The 22,733-nt window shown below is 40.7% G+C and overlaps 1 protein-coding gene across 4 annotated transcripts in view; it reads right to left on the reverse strand.

The window, feature by feature from the left end:
• tbc1d22a (TBC1 domain family, member 22a) overlaps positions 1–22,733 on the reverse strand; it is a 124,213-nt gene that overhangs the window by 96,317 nt on the left and 5,163 nt on the right. For all 4 annotated transcript variants that reach the window (XM_053862450.1, XM_053862452.1, XM_053862449.1 and 1 more), the window contains exons 4-6: positions 22,069–22,252; positions 20,556–20,805; positions 16,873–17,052 (exon numbers count right to left, since the gene is read on the reverse strand). In XM_053862450.1, the coding sequence (XP_053718425.1) occupies positions 16,873–17,052; positions 20,556–20,805; positions 22,069–22,252 (614 nt within the window). The remainder of the gene's footprint in view (positions 1–16,872; positions 17,053–20,555; positions 20,806–22,068; positions 22,253–22,733) is intronic.

The raw sequence follows: 22,733 nt of genomic DNA on the forward strand, positions 1-22,733 counted from the left end.
TTTTATCCACAGAAACCAATATAGATTTTTTTTCTCCATTTTCATTGGTTTATAAATGAGCAGGAATATAGTACTCAAGATAAAATTCATTCCCAAAAACACAGTTGAAAATTGTAACAGGGCAGCATAACATTTCCTGTTATGCTATCATCTCGACTCCAAGCTTGTCACTTTCTTTTTCAATTGTTATTCCTAGCCTACTCATTTAAATGATATTATACCCCAGTGAGTACTGGAGTAATTTCCTCTGAACAAAGCACTCCAACAAATCATTTACACAAGTAAGCAACAGTCTGAAATCAGAACCAGAAACTTTATTGCGGTGTGGTTTTGATGTTTGATGCTGAACAAGCAGACGCTTGTGATTGGTGAGAGGTTTAACCGGCTTTATTACCGGTATTTACTAGTACTCATCACTTACTGTACTCACTGAACTGTAAATAATGATATTACAGTATTTCATCACTTAGAACAGCAGAAATAATGTGAAAAGAAATCCATCATTATCTGATCAAGGAGATCATTTTTTCACAGAGAACTCTGGGTGTTACGGAGTTCGATGAGGATGAGGTGGTGTTTCTGGCATCTCACAGAAAGATGAAGACAGTGCATATGAAGAGAACGTGGGGGGGTGGGACAGAGACAAAACACAAAGGGACCCAACACACCAAGGAGAAGCAATTGCAAGTTATCAATAGTAACCATTACAAAATGGAAAAAGGATGCAAGTACGAACACATATGTTGAAACAGTAAGATGTCTGAGGATGAAAATAACACGTGGTGGTGGGAAAGTAATATCGATGAAGTTGCTGACAGGACACAGCATGTCCAACATTCTCTGCAGTCTCATACTTTTTAGGCGTTCCTGAATTCCCCAAACAGTACTAAACTACACCTCCTCTGTAGTACAGAGACAGCGCAGTGCAACTTCTGCTTTTTTCAATCAAAATCCCCAAGGAAAACAACAGATCTATCGTACTATTTCTCAGCATCAAACTATACTGTTACTCTTTGCCAGGCCTCAACAACTCATACAGTATGCACATGGTGTAACTCACAAACCAGCTGCAGCAGACAAATACCTTGGAACCCAAACGGCAAGTAACATTCCTGTTCAAAGCAAGCATGCCCTCTGGTTAAGGACTTCCTCAACATTGATTATCACAGGCGTGGGTTTGGGTGAAGTAAACGTAAAGTAGGCAAGGTAAGTTTTCAGTGTTGCATATGACAGCAAACTGATTAAACCACAAATGAAAGGGTAAACGGATCTGAATGAAAAAGAACGGAACTCGTCCTGAACTCTTTCCAAAGAACTGGCTGGAAATTGATAGGGTCTTTGCACACAGTGAGCAATATTGATTAGTGCTGCCAAATGACGGTGCTTTGCCTGTTCTTCAAGGCAAATGCAATGGAGAATCAGTGACAGATAGCAGAAAAGGAAATAGCAATCAACTAAACAGCAACGGGCGAAGTCCATTGGCTAAATTGAGTGAAACGCATTAGAGCTTGTTCAGCTGAGAGCAGGGGCTATTTATTCAATATCGTTCCTTTGCATCTTCCACTTAAAAATCCTCCCTCACCTTGTCTACTGTGACTTTAATTATATAGAAATTCAATACTGTGATATACCGCGCAGTGTGGCGCACTTGGGTTCAGTAACATATATTCCTATGGTTTTGAAAAATATTCCATTAGTTCACCACTAAGCAAATCTCATTACAAACAATTGACACAGATCATAAATAACATGACAATGTGCGCTCAAACATTCAAGAAGTCACGTCTTTTTTATCTTTTTTTGGTCCATACTGAGTAACAATGACATCAGCATACGAACCCACTTGTGGTCAGACGTTTTGTTCAGTAGATTAGCTATAAACACAAGCCAGTTGTCCTGCTAGTTGTCCTCCCCGCCATGCACCCCAAAATTTTGGATTCGGTCCATTTCTTTCCATCATTCCCCGCTCCATCTCCCCACAGAGTTTTCACTTATTTTTTCATGATCACTGTGACCTACTGCTGTTCAGTCATTTCACCCAGTCCACACACTTCATTCTCCTTCTCTTCTAACTAGTTGCCATTGTGCTATTTATTTTTCCAGCATTCGTGAATCTGTCTGAATCTTCAAAAGTGATCACGACCTCTTGACGCCATCTTCTGCCTTTACCTTTGCCTTACCTCTGCCTTTTTAGGTCCTGTTTTGGACCTGTTGGTTTTCTTTTCTTTCAAGTTGGCAGCATGGGATAAAGATAGGAGATGAGAGGGGTGGTGGTCGGGAGTTGAGGGTGGTTGACAGTGAGTCTGAACTGCCTCCAAACCACATTTTGAGACGCAAAGTTTCAGCAAAGGTAAGAACGAAAGAAAAAGTTGCTTTTCAGTCAGAGCGACTTCCTGGACTCCAGAGCGTCTCCAGGGGATCAAGATGACAAGTACATTTGGACATTTTCCTAAATCACGCATCTGCTTTTACTTTTCCTTTCTTTTTTAGCTCATATCAAGTTTTAGCTTCATCTTTAATGTTTCATTGCTTTCAGGCTTATCTTATAAGAAAGAATGCTGCAAACAAAGGTTTGTGTTAAGTACCACTCGACGTTCTAACCAAACCGTGTGACGAAAATCACAATACTTTCATTCTGCTACTTTCAAAAACATATAAGTATGCGTTGGCAGTTAAGCCACTGCAACAAGACTCTTCAACAAGTCTTCCAGGGTGAAATCATTATCTCTGGTGCCTCTCCACATTCATTACTCTCCTAACCACTCGTCAAAGGTGTCCCTCCTCTCGCCTCGCACCCTTTGAACCTTCATTTGCACTGTCAGACCAAGAAATGAGTCCATGAATCTTGTGAGCGCGGGTTTAATTAAACTATGGTATACTATCCTCTCATGGCATTAATCTCGCCATAGGGGGTATTGAGATCAGCGAAACAGGGGCCTCAGGCAGGACACAGTTAATAGTCTTGATGTTGCAGTGATCTCGACAAAACCCCAGACCCTTCGGTCAAACACTTAGACGTTACAGGGTACAGCTGGTGGATAAAAGGATGGATATGCATAATGCTGTGTGTTTAGATGTTAAAAGAGCACAGTCTGGAAAGTATGGTTCTTTGAATTCCGATAATGACGACAGGGGAGAACACTAACCGCAGAAGGAACAAGTGTTACTGCTAATGCAGGGTTGAGTCACCGCTTTCCAAGTCCTGATGACTTACAAGTGACTACAATGCAACTACACTGGTTCACTTTGACTTCAATTTCAAACTAAGAAGATTTGTAACTCAAAAACTATCCATGCTTTTATTCCAACCCATGTATGAAAGTACATCTTTGATCAATTTATATTTTCTTATTCTGTCTTGGAAACCATGTTGTGGCGTAGCTCTTTTTTTTTCCCTTTAACCCCAGCGGTATGAAAAGACTGCTGAAGGTTGTATGGAACTGGCAGTTTAATAGCAGGATTACTCGCCAGTAAAGATAGTAGACCTGTAATCAATACCCAGGTTAGCAGGGCAGAAATACATGCATTTCTGCTTCCCAGGAAGCAATGTGGTGCCAGACAACGAGAAATAAGGGCCAGCTCTACGTTTTTTGTAACGTTTTTGTAAAGTTGTAGCAGACTGTGTTCCCTCACGTAAAAGCTATATGTCCAATCCTACAATGTGGGCACAATTTGTAAGGTTGGAACTGAAACCAAAAGTCAGTCGATGGTGCATCAGACTGAGAGAGAGGTTTGAAGCAATTCAACATCAGCATTTTTGCCGTTGTGTTTAAAAAACCAATAGTATGAAAATATTCAAAGCCTAACTATTGCTTGCCCGTCTCATTAAAACGTGAAACACTGTATGCCGTCATTTTTAGATCCTGTTCCATACCAAGTGCTTCCTTATAATGTAGTGCTGTCTTCAACAACATGATGGTTGCATGAACAAGCTGAAAAAAATACGAACACTCAATACTCAAAAACATCTACCGAGGAAATGTATTACTCAACACTGCAAATGGCATTCTACATTGAGACTGCATTTTGAGACTGATGACAATTATTGTCGTGTGCTCATAACAACTTAACCATCAATAGAGAAATCATTACAATCCCACATAACCAGATTCCATATAACCGGTATTCCTAGGCGGTTAAATGTCATTTCTCAAAGCATGCACCAAGGGAGGGGGGCGACACGATTGCAGCTGACAAAGTTAAATTGCAGATGTCATTTCATTAGTGTGAGACCCGCTCATCTCTCAGAAAACACATCTGAGAGTCTCTCCGGGGCACCTCTTATGCATTATGAGACAGACGCGCCGCCGGCTCCAACAGAATAAATTAATGAGATTTCATGACATTTTAGAAATTATTCAGTAGTTTCGGTTTTTTTCCCTTCACGGTGGGCAGTGTCAGCGCGGGTGAAAAGTTTCCGCGACTGCCCCTTGAGGCGACGAGGAACTAGATGCCCCTGTCAGTTTTAGTGAGCAAAGTTAACAAAGCAAACAAGCCATTTTTAGCTGACAAATTTGTCTGCCTCCACTACACAATCTAATTTGTGCGAGCACATTAGAAATCACTAATTGTGAGGATGCGCATAGAAACGTTCTTGTGGCAACTTTAAAAGGGTGAAAAATCATAAATCACGGTCAATTAATCCTCAAACCCATCATTTTCAAAGTATAGAACTACGAGCAGGCAAAGTAAAAGCAGAATCCTGCTACAGGGACAAATAAAACAGAATTATTATATCCATATAGGGCGATGAGGAGCATAAGCACTGTGGGAGTATGCTGGCAGGCATCAACCACAGGGGACTGGTCAGGACGCAACCCAGCAGAAGCTAAATTCCTCCCCAGCATGAAAAACACCTGTAACATTAGTAGTTTACAAGTCAAGGGCAATGGCTGCAAGTCTTCCCTTGTGTTCCCCGCCACTGCACTCCATTATGCATGAACTTTCTGGAGTGCACTTTGTCATGGCTTGAGTTAAGCTGGGGACCACAGGGGGTGATTAGGACACCCTGTACCTTCTGTTAAACACCCACAACAGCTGCTCTGAAGTGGGACCCACCGAGGTAATGAATGCGCAATGACTCTTGCGGCATTCAAAGGACAAATAATAACGAAATATCATGTTTGCATTTCATTAAAAAAAACTTGGTAACAAGACTTAATGACTAAAATTACAGCAGCTTTGGAGGAACCGAAAAAGTTGAAAAACAGGTCACAACTTCATGTAAGATGAAGACGGTATTGCCTGTGCGCCTTTGCCGTCAGCTGAGTCAGAGAGGTTGGCGGGATGAGGCCACCTCGACTTCACTGGTAAGCATGCAACTTATTCACCTCTATGGCCTAGATTCTTTGCTGCCTGTGCGGAAAACTAAACCACTGTCTTTTGGGTCATAGCATTATTTCATCACCTACCCAACAATAGCACTTAATATGATTTACTCCACATTGTCTCCTTACAGAACTATCCACCTGAACCAATGCTACATGTTTCGACCTAGTCAGTCTTGCTTGATGCAGATGTTAACCCTCAAAATAAAAGGGTACTCATGGGTTAGAGGCACAGCTGATCTCAAAAGACAGAATAACCATATCCCTATGAAGAAACAAACACCACGCAGTCGGGGATGGAGTCCCCGAACGTATTTTTAGAAACACCAACTGAAGTCCTCACTGAACAAAGGTAGCAATCAAACAGTTTCTTTTCCAGAAAGCTTGCTGAATATACAGTAATAATGAGACAGCCTTAACTATTTACCCGACACTGACTTCAGTTGACTTAAATGTTTGAGGACAAAGGTTTCACAAGGTTTGAAGTGAAGTTGTGTTGAGTTTTGTGGTGTTTAGTCAACAACAATCTTACCATGCGTTTGAGCAGCACATGATACAGCTTACGAATTACACTGATAACTCCCCCAGCACCACCCCAAAGAAAATATTAATAATATTATTGCGAGTATAAGAGAAAACCTTCTTTGATGACAACAAAAATTGTTTATTGGGGTGGGTTATTAGTTTAAGATTCAATCTTGAGAGGGAAAAAAACAGATCTCTCTGGTGCCGAATAAAAACACTGGTTTTGGTATGTGTGTAGTACTCAGGTGTGCAAGTTGCAGAGAACCTTGTGGTGTTTTGCCCCAGTGATTGCTCCGTCTGAATGAAGCCTGAATAGTGTATGGCTCCGGCCTGCCAACCGTCCTGCCTCCATCTCCCATCAGCGCCTTGCTCAGCCAGCACTGACTGACAGCGCTTCTCAACTACTCACCACCGTCCAGTCCTCTTTGAGGCTTCCATTTGGAATTCAAGCACACAAGTGGCTGAACTTACTGATTCACTTACAGGTGAGCAGACATGTTGAAGGAGAGAGTCCAGCGACATGCTGTCAATATATTCTCCAATGGTGTAGTTCTCACCTGGCACCTTATTACAGTGTATTCTCTGGATTGTCACACACGTCAGTCATCCATTCTTGACTAAGTGAAGGTAAGCAATTTCATCATCTATGATCATTGAAGGACACAAAAAAGGGACATTAAGTGTTTTCTTTGAGACAATTACCAGACAATAATTGTGCCACTGTTAAATACCAAGACAGGGAATTTGAAACCGCATGAGAAAATGTGAACATATTCTACATTTACAAAGTCTTGGAGAAGCTGAAGTACAACAAGAGACATAGCTTTCGGGTCATTTTACAAGGGTTGTTGTTTGACCGGGGATACCACATAACTTTATTTGCACTTAATGAATAGACAAAGAAGCAAAGATTTAATAATAATAATGTCAGGTCTCATTCATGGACCTTTTTGAAGGACACTCCCGCAATGCGAAAAAAAAAAACCTGGGGAGAACTTCCGCACCTGTGAAAGTGCATTGCATGTTCCGGCAGTTTACGTCATCAAAAAAGAATACCAGTGCAATTATTGCTGCTTCATCCATGATTTCTTCACCCACCCGTGTCGACTCCAAAGAATCTTACAGAGATGACAGTACCACATAGAAACTTACCACAGTACAGAAACTACAGCTTAGTTTTATGATTCAGAGCGCAAGACACAAGGGCATGAAGCATGAATGTATTTTTGTGGAATATGTATCGAACAATGAGTGACTAATATGCACTAATTAATCCCAGACAAAATACTCTTGGCATAACAAAACACAAAAGCAGTCGGCAGGTGGTGGTAATATACACCCCCCACCGACTTCTGTCCTGGTGTGCTGAAAATATCTGATTAATTACATTTTGAGATAAACAACAGCGTCTCAGGTTAAATCATGTATGTTTTTTAATAATTGATTTAGGCCACCCCCTATCTATTTCTGTGCGAGTGTCCGATTCTTTTTCTGCTAACTGGTAGAAATCTGCATTTTAAGTTTCTGCGTTAAGTCTCAAGTCTACACAAATAGTAACGTATGGGAAGAGGGTTTACCAGAATAGCATGAATGAAACATTTTTCATTGACTAAAACTAAATGAAAAAGGCAATGACAAAGTTAACTAAAATAAAACGGTTAGCCTTTCAGTTGACTCAAACTGGAGCACCAAAAGCAACATTACGCCAGACCAACAGTGGGCCTTCATGACTTACATGTCAACATTATTTACATTACATTATTTCATATTTATTTCTAAAACTGAGGTCAGTTTAGTTTAAAGATCTTAGTAGTACAATGATATCGAGCTACATATATTATCCTTTCTAGCTTAGCTCCCGAAATAGGGAGGAATTATCTTCAGGTTATATCACTCATATAATGTGGTTGCTGCTGTGAAACCCCCAGAACAAAATGAGCTAATGACGAAAAGGTTGCCAATATGGACCATAACAAATGAAAATATTACACACAATATCTCGTTTCAAAGCCATGGACATCTTTAAATCCAACAGTAAAATAAATGTGCTGTATATGGGGTCAGAAAAACAATATTAATAAGAAAGGCATTTTTTTAATGGGGTGTATTAAAAAGTAAAGTTCCCTTCCTATAAACCTTGAATGCTGCCAGTGAGTCCTGAAATGGTCCAACTCATCTAAAGGACAAAGTGATAGAGCTGGGGAGCAGACGGCTCATAAACTAATAGGACTCTTGTAAAAAAGAAACTCCCTCCTGGATTATACCTGCTCAGGAGGCCTGATAGATGGCCCAGATGGCAAGAAGAGGACACAGAGCAGAGATGGGGGAACAGGTGGAAAAGCGTGCGAGTCATTTTGTGTAGTCAGATCACTCAAGCTTTTAAGTGATTTTTGATGGCACAGCATCAAGCTTCGACACCTTTCAAAGGTTTCATTTTCGAGCCATCAGTTGCATCACCTTCGCGAGTAGTTGCAGTTAAAGGTCTTTATACAGACCATGTGGAGAATGGAATTAACTTTTTATGACAAGAGTGCAGATCATTTTGTTGACAATGACACTACAAGGTCCACAACTATCATTCTGACGGTGGCGAGTGTTAGTCCCAAACCAAATGGCACTGCATCCAGTACACAAAGTTCAATATAACATCACCAAAATTAACATCTGTGGTGGACTAGCCAATAACTAAAGTAGCCATTAGAGTTTCTTCTCTAAATCCTGCCCTCGCTCCTTTTCGTTCATCTCAGTGAAAAGAAAAACTGTCAAAAGGTCAAACCAAAACAATTCCTGGCTTTCTGCAAGCAGCGAGTAACATTTTGCTGCCTGACCCATGAACCGTCATACACTAGAGCCAGAAATAAACCAAAAGCCAGTATTACAAGCAGTATGGAAAGTGTTTGACATGTAGAATCACCTGCTGCATGCCAAACATGAAAAGGGCAGTTCTGCAGAGTGACCACATCAGATAGTAAACAATTGACATTGTGAGAATTCCAACATGGTGTTGGAAAAAATCACCTTTGGACATTGGACGACGGACTCTTGTCTCTCCAGGTTAACTGAAAGGCATAATGCCTCTAGTGTAGCCTGCATCTGCCTTGGGGCATCCTAGCAGTTGCCCAGAACACCTCACAGGGAGGAATACTGCATACGCACAAGATAACAAGCCACATAAAAAGGAGTGTTGGACAAGGAGTGTTTCTACTTCCAGTCGCTCCCACATGACCGAGCTCCTGAGTGGCTCAGGTCTGCCAACTCAACATCTGCACCCCACGATAAAATTTTGTAGGTCAGTGTTGGGTATGTTCCGATGAATGTGTCCACACGCCTCAGTTGTAGTAATTGTTTTGTTTTGCATTGTAGTAAAAACATTGACAACTAACAAACTACCATAATGTAATTGTGAATCAACTTGACCACCACACCAAGGAAAGACTTCAAAAATACTTCAGAAAGGATTTCTACCTTGTGTCTGCAAGAGAGAAAATTCGATCCCTAGTCAAACACATTATGAAGTTAACTTGAGCAAGTCTTTCCATTTTGTTCAAATAGAAAAAAAAGTTTCTAAACAATTGTTGAGGCATTGTTTTTTTGCCAAAAGGTGAAAAATGAGGTGAGTCAAATGAGTTGAATCACTTTTACTGTGGACAAAAACGGACAGCTACCTTGAGTGTCCAGAAAAAATGTGCTACCCAGAGGCCCATGGGCACAGTTGCAGGATGGGAGATGAATCAATTCTTTTAGAAATGGATGATAAAAAATTCACCTGGAAGAGCACAGGGTGGAACGTATGAATAAACTAAGCCCAAACATCAGGGCGACTGCTGACACCAGAGACAGCTGGTGGTTGGGCCAACCTTATTGAGTCAGGTGTATCGCCCGAGGACACGCTTGAAGGCAGCGCACACAGACAATTTTGTGAGTGAACACACAAAAATGGCAAAGAAACATATTGTAGCATAACGCATAGTTCAAACGAGTCATTTGGTTGACAGAACTGGGATTACATCTGTGTGTACATCAAAAAAGATATGTCACTTTTTTTCTTATTCATGGTGTTTTGCAAATCATGTCTCGAACCAACCTAGTAATCTTTTAACATGCAGTGTTCACATTTGTCATTCGCAGTCTTATGATATCAAAACATGCATTGACGTTTTTTGGCAATAATATTACAGTGTCAGGAAAAACATGTTGAGAAAAGACCTCCTGATTTGTAATTCAGAATACTCTTGTTTATGGAATATACCAGTTGAGGTCACAAAGCAGAAGAAGTTAGAGTTTCAGCAACAGTGTACCAATTTGTGACATTAATGATGGCTTGAGGGCCAAACCAGCAGAATTTTTCTGAAGCAGCATGACTCTGCTAGTCATTTTTATGAAGAACCAGCTCACTGATCAGCAAGTGTAAATATCAGATTAACAAAGTAAACAGTATCCAATTTCAATGTCTCAGAAGACATCTTGGTATGAAGCACGTTTTACGTATCAAACTGTACAAAATGTAGTCATGTATATGCAACACTTTGTGCAGAGGAAAGTATCCCTATGCTTTAAATAATACATATTACAAAATAAAAATTTATTTATAATTCCATAAGTTGGGATTTGGGGGCAGCAGTCGGAGTAAAGAGGCGCACAATTCCATTAGCCAGTAATCTCTTACTCATCTCCGTGAATGATAAAGTGCTTCCAGGTCAACTACAAGTCATTATCAAACTTCAGTACCTTCTCTAAGTAGATCAAAGGTCTTCTAAGAGACATAAAAAAAAAAACATTGCTGACACTCAGCAGTCATTAGCGGTGTGCCAAAAAAAAAAGTCGAAGTAAAAGTATTCTGAATTTTTTTGCAAGTCAATGTAAAATGTCATAAAAATAATTAAAAATAAATTAATAATGAAAATATCTGTCCACCATTTTGTAACAACACACAATGTTTAGATATCACAGTGCAGCTCGTTCCGGAGCGCGCACACACACACAATATTCCAAAACAAACAGAGCGTCAGAAAAGGATATCCAACCAGCTCTGTCCTCACTGTAGGCTAGCGTGTGGCACAACTTCAGGTTTTACTGAATGGACATGACACATGTAGTATACAGGCATTGCAAAACTACAACCAAGCACTTCGACAACACAACAAATGCTCGGGCTCGTGTTGCAGTCGTCATCCGAAGATTCACGGAGCAGTCAGCCGCACTCTGCCGTGCTTCACGAACAACGGAGCCAGAATGTTACCAAGCGACCAAAAGTTAAGACAGTTAAGGCACTTACCTCAGAATATAAAAGGCAACATTTTTAAATTCCCCCAAAAGAGGCATTTTTACTTTTGTTATTTAAGCAGTATGTGATATTGCTTTTATAAAATAGTTGCAACAATTCAGTCTAAGCATGGCTACATGTTTAAAGCATAATAAATATACCTGTAGAAGAGACACTTCTGTACTTTGTCATTGGATGGGAGTAGATCATGATAAAAAAAATCAGATCCGAAATCATGACGAATTATTTCGAATTGAAAAAAAAAATTTTGAATTGACAAATGCCCCCAAAAATCTGAATCAAATAAAATGGTGAGATAGTAAACAATTCCCACCTCTAGCAATCACATCTTGTTTTGTACAGTATAACTTGTTGCTGCTTAAAACAACTTCACAATTGCTCACAATGTTACAATGACTTACAACAACAAATCAATTCACTTAGTGTCTCAGACACCCAAAGATGCCCATTCCTTCAGTTTACCCAAAGAGGATTTTTTGTCCTTCGACGTCGCAGTGTGGCAGACTGAAGACATCTCACATGAAAATGATTTCTTTCCAAGTGGAGGTGACATTAGTGCAAAAGAACCATGCTGCATCAGCTCTTCCCTCTTCTACCAAAAACCTCTGAAAACTGTCACACACAAAGTGCTTTCCAACAACGCATTAGGACTACATTAAATTGAATTACATCACCACTTTGCACTCTGATGGCGGCTATTAACTTTCGAAACATTGCTGACGGTAAGCCCATCATGTGGCGACTGCTATGTAACAGGATTGCAAGCCTGCCGCAAAACAGGGAGTGTGGGGAGCGGCGTTGGAAAAGGCAGCAATGGATGCTGCAGTGAAGGTGAAAGCAGTCTGGGAGATGCACGCTGAGGTGGAACAAAGAGCTGCAGCACCCCCAACAGTGAGAAGAGACACACTGGCTTTGAAAAAAAAGTGTGGAGTGTGCATGTGTGAGTGTGTCTGCGTTAGATTTCCATCATATCTATGGTTTGCAAAGAGGCCTGCATGTGTGTATGCCTGTGTGTGTGTGCTCATGCTTGGTGTGTTTGCGAACATGTGTGGGAGTTAACTGCAACGCACCAAGCGCCAGCTAAAAATGAATAGTGAGAACAAGAAAAGGCGAACAAGGGGTGGAAAGTAATGAAAAGAAGAATCAAACGATCGGATAACAAACCACAGGGATGCAGGCGAGTCAGGGGAAGAGCCATCGCCATAGCAACAGCAGGATGTATACCCAACGGTAATTGCTCAGAGCTAAATATGAAAAAAATAAATTACTGACAGCATGTAATCATTTCAGTAGGTGAAAAGTATGTTGACTATCTGCATCTATTCTTTGTACAATAAAAGCAATACAATTACTTCAACATTCAACAAAAAGACAGTCTGGTGTTTTAGGGGTTGTTCAGACTCAGCACCACATACTCTTCCTTAACAATCGTCATATTTTTTCAGTACCCACTCCAGCCAGCTAGGGGCAGAACTGTTGTTTAAGAGCAACTAATACTCCAACAATGAGGGTGCTATCTCAACCATCACTAGCTCTATTCTTCAGTGAAAACCATAATTTCAAATGCTGTCAATGTGGCTAAAAACCTGCGCGTCACAATGTGTTTTGTCCATTTTTTTTTAACTTGTCAGGGATTTCACACCCTTAGCTGGCCTCTACAGGAGAGGTCCACAACAAAATCCACTCCTGCAGGCAGACAGAAAACCTGATTCATTTGTCTTCACATCTGAGATTTTTTTTTGCCAAACTGACTTCGTGCTGGGACAGAGCCTGTCGTGAGAGAACTTGCTGTGGACTGTGGTTAACTTTGCCTGTCAATAGTTAGGGGTCCAGGTCATGGTTCCCATGAGCAGCCATGATTAGTTAACATGAATAATTATGTATGTCTTGAATTTTGGAAGAACACTGGGTTTAACAAAGCTACACAGCATCATTTTTGTTAGTCTTCCGTTGGCATGAGACTTTCTATCAACTCATCTTTTCTCATAGGAGGGCTGTCTCACTCCCCTTCTGAAGTTCACTAAGGAGGAGAATATTTGACAAACTGATTTTCAGTGGGAAACTTCAAATCCAAACATTCTTAACAGTCCACGGCTTAACACAGTGTTAAACTATAAATTCATCAGTTCAGGTATTTCAAAGTGATGCTGGAATAGAGGACATAGCTTACATTTTATTTATTTTAAGTGCAAAAAAAGAAAGAAAGACCAGCACGCAGAGCAATGGAGTAATGAGCCAGCAACACATCTGGTGGTTCATGTTACATTAAAAGGGCCGGCAGAGTTAACTTAGGAGACTAAGTTCAATTATGATCCTTCATCAACTGTGTCTAGTGGGAATCCTAAATGGAAGGATATATCTGCCCTTTCACTTCCCCAGCTGACAAGCTTGCTCCTCACTGTGCATACTGTGGCTGCTGTGTTCAAGTTCACACGACAGACAGACAGGCTCGCCTCAGGATGTCAGGCATAATTAGCAGAGTTCAACATGACATCAATCACCCCATTCTCTCACATACACACAGGTCATCACCCTCTACATGACCTTACATGCTAAACAGCCTGCTGTCACAGCCTGTCGCCAGGCCCGATGCAAAAAGAGACAGAGTCCAAAAATAAAGGAGAAACTTTTGATTCTCAATATATTAAATGCAATAAATGCGAACTCCACCTGTAAATGTGCTTCTTTGCGTCATGCCAATGGTAATGAGGGTTTGTTTGTATTATACTCAAACCTCGTAAAGCTCAGTGAGGCACAGAAGATCAATGTGAACAAAACAAATGATGCTAACAATGAGCAGGTGACACAATATTTTTTTAGGAAAGACTTGATGACAAAACAAATCTTTGTGTATTTCCTAAATTCTGATCAATGTAGAAGTAGTTCATTTAGTTTATTTCATCAATACTTCCAAGTTGAATTCCAGTCATAACCAGTAAAAGTAAAATGTTAATATCATTGTGAGCACTGAGAAGAATTATACAATCAGGGAGAGAAACAATTCAGGTGGAAATAAAGCTGAATGTGATTAAGTGAGTGTAATAAGTAATTTAAATAGTTATGATAAGAAGTGCTGTTATTCTCAGTTAAGACAACCCAATTACTGAATTTTATAGCACACAAAATTAAGAGCGAGCTTTGATTGCACACTTCTTGTTTGGTTCTCAATACCTCCCAATACTCGGCAACGTTCTCCAGCTCTTTTGAGGGGATAGGTGTTTCTCTGGTCTATGGACAGACATGATCTCAGTTCAGACCTCACAAAAGCAGAAGACATTCAGATAATGTAACTGCCAACGTAACTGCAACTGACCTCTTACATAGAAGCAAGGTTCTACATTTGAGTCTCTTCTCTTACTAAGGGAGAGTCAAGACACTCTGGGGTGAAAATTTATTTCAGCCCTTGAAATTACAATTGTGCCTTGGAAGAAGAGCCCAATAAATTATTTCTGCAGACTGAAATTTGCATGTCTTCTTGTGAGAGTCAACACTTGATCAAAGAACCTAACATGGGTGTTGTGTTGTTAAATAAATCACTGCTACCCAAGGACCGATGCAAAATCTGCTGGTAGCACCCAACTGCTTCTGCAACGGTTGACATGTCATGACAAGGGAGTTTGACGTCTGTGAATGTACAGTGGAAAACACAATGCAAAGTCAGAATTCTTCCACACTTGACATTAACGCATTCAGACCATTTTGATTACTAAGGTAGTGTCCTGGACTGGTCTTCCGTGACACGGGGCAATAAAGCTATGGCAATGAAATGTCTCCACTCTAAAACACAAAACCTGATTTATTCATGCTAAAATGTCCCAGACAAAAGGCTACTATAAAAATATTTTTCATCAAAAAACGTCTTTTTGGATGACATGATGCATATTTTTTAACTCTGTGTCTTGCAAGTCCCACAGTTTAACACCGTTTCATTAAATTGCAGAGCTGAATTTAAGAAACTACTTGCAGCGACAAAGGCAGAGACAGACACACATTTGTGGACTCCAGAGACCTGCTGCTGCTGAGACATGTCCTGAGGCTTGTTCCAAAAACATCAGAGCATTGGCAATTAATTACACCATTTCAAGCGACGAAACCGGACGATGGATCATCTGCACAACCCCGACTTTAAGCTCAAGGACAGTCGGTCAAAACAGCTCTTTAACACAAGGGGGCGTCGTCTACACGACAGGGTGGGCAAGAAGAGTGTGAATTTTAAGTGTCAGAGATGGAGTAGAGGCACAATGACCTCGCTTTTAAGGACGGAGCGCTGAATGCAACACTTTCCCGGCTTCTATGCTAAACACAGAAGAACATTGGGAATGATTCATTTGAAGGAAATAAAAAGCCCATCAGAAAAGAAAAGCTGCTATTCAAAAATGTATCAAACCTTAAGGAAAGGAATGATATTTACTTTCCTACAAGTAATATTGGGTTTCATTCCCAGCAGGCAATATCACTTTTTGCATTCTCATCCATATCCCATCCTTTGCAGCAGCAATGACCCAATTTCCCCCTGGGGATCATTAAAGTTTCATCTTATCTTATCTGCCCCGATCTCTTGCCATTTTTCTATCACCCCTCCTTGCTTGCACCCTCCATCTTTCGCTTAATTATGTCCCATGAATGAAGTTCATCTTTCATGCTGGCAGGAGCCGGCGGTGCCCATTCTTGGCCGCAGTCATGGCGCCCAGACAAAACTAAATTTAGACAGTCTGCTTGTGATGTCTGACAGGTCCTAATGGTAGCCAACACTCTGCAGTTGATGAAGGCACAATTAACAAAACACATGACTTTGCTGTTATTACTTTCATTATGGTGATCGCTTGGTTCTATTATTTAAAAAGGGCAGACAATTGCAGTCATTGATTTTCATGAGGACCCGCTAAAACTAGCTCAAATAGATACCCTCAATGAACGGGTTGATAAGTTTGTGGTGAAGCTAAATGAGGGGTCACTGTGATACTGACCGACACAATATTGAGGACAGAATGTTTATTATGTTGTAGATGCTACCCTGTCACACTGGAACCCAGGTCTATGAGTATAATTGATTCAGAACTCACGTTACCATGAACCTTCTCGTTCGGTTTAATCTTGTGAAGTTATTGGGAATCGTCCAAATGTATTAGATATGTATGAAACATGCAAACAAATAAGACATTGCCTCATAACAAAGAGACAGACATATCAAAGGGATCAGGTGAAGTTTACCTGATTCATTCGTGATACTTTCTCAATGTTTAGCTGGTGATATGTCTGGCGTGAAAAACAAACGTATAGGTCTCAGCTGTTCTGTATCATTTATTGTTGCGGTAAAAATGATGCCTCTACTCATGTTCCTACTTCCCCTCCTACTCCCTGACACTGACATCATTGTAAAAACTTCAGAGGACGCAAAGTCAAGTGGTGAGAGAAATCTGCAGGGCTTTCATAAACACTCCAGTGGCAGCACCGGGATGCAAACTCTCTCAGGGCTGAGGAAACAAAAAAGCCTGTCTTTTGGCAAGAACAAAGGCCTGCCATTCACTTTGGTGTTGGTATTTCATCTTGGTCATAATCTGCATGTCCAGATGGCCGCATGAGCATTGCCACAAACAACACAGCTGGCAGGCCAAGTGAGCAATCGCAAAGAAATAAAGTGAACGAGCAATATAAAGGAAAGAGAACAGTGACAGGGCATGGATGTTCGCAACATCCAGAATGCATAAAAGACTATAGTGAACAAGCATCTATTACCTAGATCAGTGTTGGGGCCTGCCAACAACTGTTTAAACTTATCCAGACGGGACGCTTCCCTCTCTGTCATGGCAGGGGTGCCTGATGTGTTTTGGTCAGCCATGCGAGCAACAAGAGGGATGACAGGCGGCCGGTGGGGCAGAGAACGCTGTCTGTGCAGAGCTGCATGCTCATCTGCATCTGGTGGGGGGAAAAAGAAATGAGAGGAGAAAAGGTTAGACAAGCACTCAAGAATAAAAGTGGATGCAGCACAGATCAGCATCTCATCCATGCATGCACACTCAAATTCCAAAAGAAAAGCATATGGAATAATGAGGTACCTTGATTTTAAAGCAAAAATGTATCTCAGGTGGCACAGTTACCGACTGGTATGGATACTGACTTACAGAGGGATGGGTTTGGATTTGGCCTTGTATCAGTGATGGACTGACAGGTGATATAAGGACCAATTCGAATAGCAGTAAAATCTCCCCTAACATGTAAAGAGGAGCAATGAAAAGTAGCAGTCTACCCATCAACCCCGTCGGGTGTCACAGTCAAAAGGAGGCAAGGCATTTCTCTGGGAGGGCAAGTATTTATTGACAATTGACCATTGACAACTTTATGTGAATCAATTAGCAATTCAATTAAAAGAGAAATTTGTATTTTAATTATTGTGGCTTGAAATGCTGAGGCAAATTAAAAAGCCATCTCAATCTTTATCACTTCTGTTACTTCAAGAAACTGTGCTCTCTCAAGGCGAATAACAGCAAATGAAATCACTTTTTTCACCCTATAATGAGCATTCACTAAGACGGCAGCTGTAGCGTAAATCCTTTGTGAAACAACTCAGAAGAATTTACCATGGGAAGACTAGTGTACTAATTCAATCTGTTGTAGCACACATGCTCCCCCAGATGCGTTTAAAAAGTAGATGGTATCGGACAGTTTGAACCACCTTCAAGAAACTCAAAACAAGCTGTTGTGTCAGGACTTTGACATGGAGGAAGGAAATGCTCATTCTGCTGCACTGCCGGGTATTCGCAGTCCTCCGTACACTTCTACTGAAACAACTGGAATGGTGCCGACTCTCATATCTGCAGCAATTATCACACGCACAAATAAAACCCAGTAAATCCGTTCGTCATTTTATTTGCACTTAGAAAATTAGAAAAAGCTTATTAACGTCAGTGGAGCTTTTTTTGCAGTGATGCAACTTATCAGATTTGATTTTACCAGCCCTTTGGAAGGGCAGTAAAGGAAGCGTTGTCGAGGTCAGTCCCAATTGTGTGGGTTGGAATGGTGAGAGTATGGGGGGAAAGAAGACCAAATTAATCTGCTTCGTTCCCTGAAACCCTCAGGGCGTAATACAAAAGGATCCACCATGGAACTGAGTCAATGTTAATCCACGTGTTTAACATTTTTTTGAAGTTCCCAAAATGATGCGGGAAGAGCCTTTTCATGGAAACCAATGTGATGACACTTCGAGTAGGGCATTACACGGGCACTAATAATAGGGCATTTGGGGCATCCAGCTGAGAAAAATCGGGCATCCATTTTTGTCATGTATTGCAGTCCAGGATGAGGCCTGGGTGAGGGTTTTGGTTCCAACCAAACAAGCACACACAGCCTAACTAATCAGGTATCAGCAGAAACAAGCAGCACCAGACTGACCATCAACTGATTACAGTCTTTGGAAACCATTTGGGGAGCGACCCGAATCACCATCTGGATCTAGGATTTTTTTTTTAAAGGATTCTTTAACTTTGCGGGAGATGAATATTTCCCAGCAGATTGTGCCAAATTCACATTTGGATCTGGGAATTTTTCTCTCTATACATTGTCATTGGAAGATTGTGGAGGGTGCACTGAAAGTGCTTGGTGGGGAGGGGGTTGCGATGGGAGTTCTTCTCTAGTTCATTGTTATTTCTAAGTCATTAGGAAATTACATTTCTTTATAATTATTAATGTATACATATTTACTTTGTTGGATGGGAGGTACAACTCACACTACAGTCCTCAGTGCTAAAAACACGAGAACAAGACTTATCTTTGCTTTGAAAAGTCAAAGATGTCATATATGAGATGCTTTGTTTTATTATTCAAAGCTTCAATATTCAGAGTATTGCGCATCAAACTGCTGTAATTTGCATCAAGTTCAAAAAATGTAGGTACATTTCCATATCTATACAAGACTCAACTGCGGAAATATCTCAGGATCATCCCTCTAGAGATTGGGGGTGTGGGGGGCTGCCTGGAGGCAATGAGCTACTTATGTAATCCATATCACAACATGACAACTCTCCAGCTGCCAGACAACTGGGCACTACGAGCAGAAATATGGCCAGACGTTCACAAAACAGTCTGGCAGACGAAGAGGGGGCAAGCACAGAGGGTATTTAAACGTGCAGGTCTGGCTGATGCAAAAGCAGAGAGTGTGACAAAGGGCTTTGACTAGTAAGGCTGAGAGAGATGTTCAAAAACTGAACAGCAGGTTTAAATGTAGTTACTTCCACAAGCCTCTCATAAATCAAAAGGTTTCTGTATTCAGAAAATGAAGAGCTTTTATTGGTATACACATGAGTGACATCCGTTGGCATGAATACTGATCTAAAACCATTCCATTTTTAATATTGACCTGTGATTTCACAGAATCATGCTAGGGGCAATTTTACCCAACTTTCTGCCACGACCAAAAAAGTCAACGAAAATATATGAATGTTTTAATATTCACTACAAGAATACAAAAGTAGTTAGGTGCCCTAAGGGTGGTGTCTTTTTGCAAATTACCTTATTCTGTTGGCTGGCTGTTTATTCTGCTCTGTTGGTTGGTTTAATAATGACCATCAGCAGTCATCAGATAGGCGTGTGTGTGTGCGTGTGCGTGTGAGAGTGTTATGACAAACAGGTAAAAGGTGTAAATCATTAACGGGGGAAAAATCCTTCTTGAATTTAATTTACATTTGGTAGATTTTCCATTACCAGGGCATCACTACGGACAAGAACGACACAAGAGAGGGAACGTGTTGAGATTAGTGCAGTTTTTAAATCCAACCAGCGATTATTCAATATTTGTTCTTGCATCCATGACACAAAACTGATGAAACAAAACAATATCAAAGCCTCTTAAATGACATCAGTGGCAAAACCATGATACCTGTTCCTGTTTTCATTACGAAACGAGAGTTGATTACATCAGCTCAGTCGTGCTGAAGATGCAAGCTGATAGAGATAGTTATCCTTTAACAGGTAGTGATCATGCCAAAAAACTGCTGATGATGATGATTGGATGGATAAAAAATATCCTGAATGAAGTTCAACTTCTTTAGTTGCTAGTCTGATGCTATAAAACAATAGGGGGAACTCTCATAAAAGTTTAACAAACTGAAAACGGTCCTCAGCATGAGATCATCATTCTCAAAACATTAACAATAAAATCAATTTTGAGAGATGAATAAGGCAATGATATCTACAGTAGTGAATATGGAGAGTTGACAAAAAAAAAACAAATATGTGTCATCTATTTTAGCCACAATGAAGCAACAGACTGAATGACATGTATAAAGGCAAGAAGTCCAGACCAACATTGTGAAGCATGATAGTTGTGGTCGACATTTCATTACACCACGCTTCCAGCTACAGTAACAAACGGATATGCTCTGAATCAGAAACTTTTTAGACAGTGAGAAATGGTGTCCACTAACCTTTCGGTGACCCAATTGGTGCTTCGCTGTGGGATTTGACCATGCGGCCATCAGTGTAAGGGCTGTTCTGGGAGGCGAATGACGCCTCTGTGCTGGGGACAGTTCCCTCAACCACTCGATCTTCCTCGTCTTCCTCGTCCTCTTCCTCATCCTCTGCCACCTCTTCCTGTACATCCTCTGGTCTCTGTTCCATATCTGCACTGTCGTCCAGCCGCTGCCTCTCCTGCAGTTTGCTGTGGTTCTCAATCACCTGGGCAGGTGGCAGAGTGAACATTTACAACATGAATGGGTCTGAGGTTTACATGGGGGACCAATCTGGGTCAGCAGAGGATTGATGAAACAATAACCACAGATACTTTTCTTTTTACATACCACAACCATTTCACAAGATTAAGATGATCAAATGGTGAAATATTGAATGTGTGCATTTATCATCATATTAGATAATATTCCACATTCAGAAAACAGTCTTTTGATTACAGTGCTGTAAACTCATAGCAAGAGGTTTGATTATGGCTTTAAAGTGAACCCAGGTTCTTTGTGCAAGGAGTTCATCTGTACTCCCAGTTCTTGTTCTTGTTCTTGTTTCACTTTGGTTTCCTCCTGTAGTACAAAAAAACTCATAGTTTGATGAGTTACTCTCTTCTTCGCCGTATTTCATCTTATCACTCCTGACGACTGAACTCAAACACAACATCTATTTCTCCTTCAGAGTTCCGCCTGCCTTCCCCCAGTCACACACATTTATTTAGTCTTGTGTCTGACTTGACTTTGATTTCTCTACTCTACAGCTACTGTGATATCCCTGCAAACAACTATGTACTATGTGATGAGAATCATCATCATGAAGACCCCTGCCACACCGAAACTACCAGTCTTTCCAAACAATCAATATTAACCAACAGGGTGCCAAAGTTACAGACTTACAACAAGCCAAGCTGCAGATATGAAGCCTGATGTAGTCACTACCTTACAAACAAAGACACCAGTAGCTTTAATTGGAGCAAAATTTCTGGGCGTGTTTCTGAGTTGTTCACGGGCCTGCCATAAATGACAATGATGACGCTCAGCCAACTTGAGAGATGGGGATGAGTATCTCCAATGGATGTGACGAATATTTGTCAAATTTATGTAATTCACCATCGTCGCCACAAGGTGATCCATCCCAAATTTTAGTTTATAGTATGTCTTCATCTCTTACAGTTTTCAAGTAACTACCTTTTGAAGTAGTGATATCAAAGTGGAATAGTTGGCAAGGCAACTCGGGCATCTAAAGGGCTAATAGTGAAATGAAACAAAAACGTCAAAACAAAAAAATTCTATTACAACATATATCTACTACTAACTTTATAATAAATGCATAACACAAAATGATGTGCATTTACACAAATAAATCCTAACTGACTATTATGTACCTCATTACCCGGATGAGATTTTAAAACTGTTTACACATTATGTAATTTGTTATGTAATACAATTTCTTTGCCTTCCACTGACAGTGAGTCCAAGTCACCTTGTTGGCCGTTTCCATGACGACTTCTATATTGAGGTTCTGTGCGGCCATGGCAAGCAGATCATCGTCATCGTCACCAACATCCCAGGCATCGCTTGTGATGCTCTCAAATTCCTGAAATGTTGTGGCTTTCTTTGGCTTACCCGGCGTTGCCGGTGAGGGTTTGTGTCCTGCTTTGATGAGACTGGAGGCAAGAGAGAGGTATGAGAGGTGAAGCAGGTATACAGACTTCTTTTCAAGTAGAGACTTACAGACAGAGCACAACAAACTGTTTCTCCACAATGTTGCATTTCCAGCATCTAATTCCCAATTTCCATAGCACCTCTTTTCACGATACAACAATACAGAAGTTTATAAAAAGAACTCCTGCTTAAAACTATAAGCGCATGGCATTGATGACGCAAAAAAAAGACTTATTAAAAGCACACACAAACACAACTATCATGTCTATAACTAGGATAATTCAGAGCCTGTATTTAGCTGAACCAGAAAGGGTTGAGCGTGTTAAAAACCTTCACACTCGACAAGTAAACCAATGTGTGTCCGCAACCTAATTAACAATCAGTTATATTTCACTGCTTCTTCTCTTTGCTCAAAAGGACTATCTTATTCAGTGTTTTCATTTCAGTGTACTGCTTTACAAGCAGAATGAGGAGTGAAAAAAC

This window comes from Synchiropus splendidus, chromosome 4 (genome assembly GCF_027744825.2).
Source record: "Synchiropus splendidus isolate RoL2022-P1 chromosome 4, RoL_Sspl_1.0, whole genome shotgun sequence".
Taxonomy (NCBI): Eukaryota; Metazoa; Chordata; class Actinopteri; order Syngnathiformes; family Callionymidae; genus Synchiropus; species Synchiropus splendidus.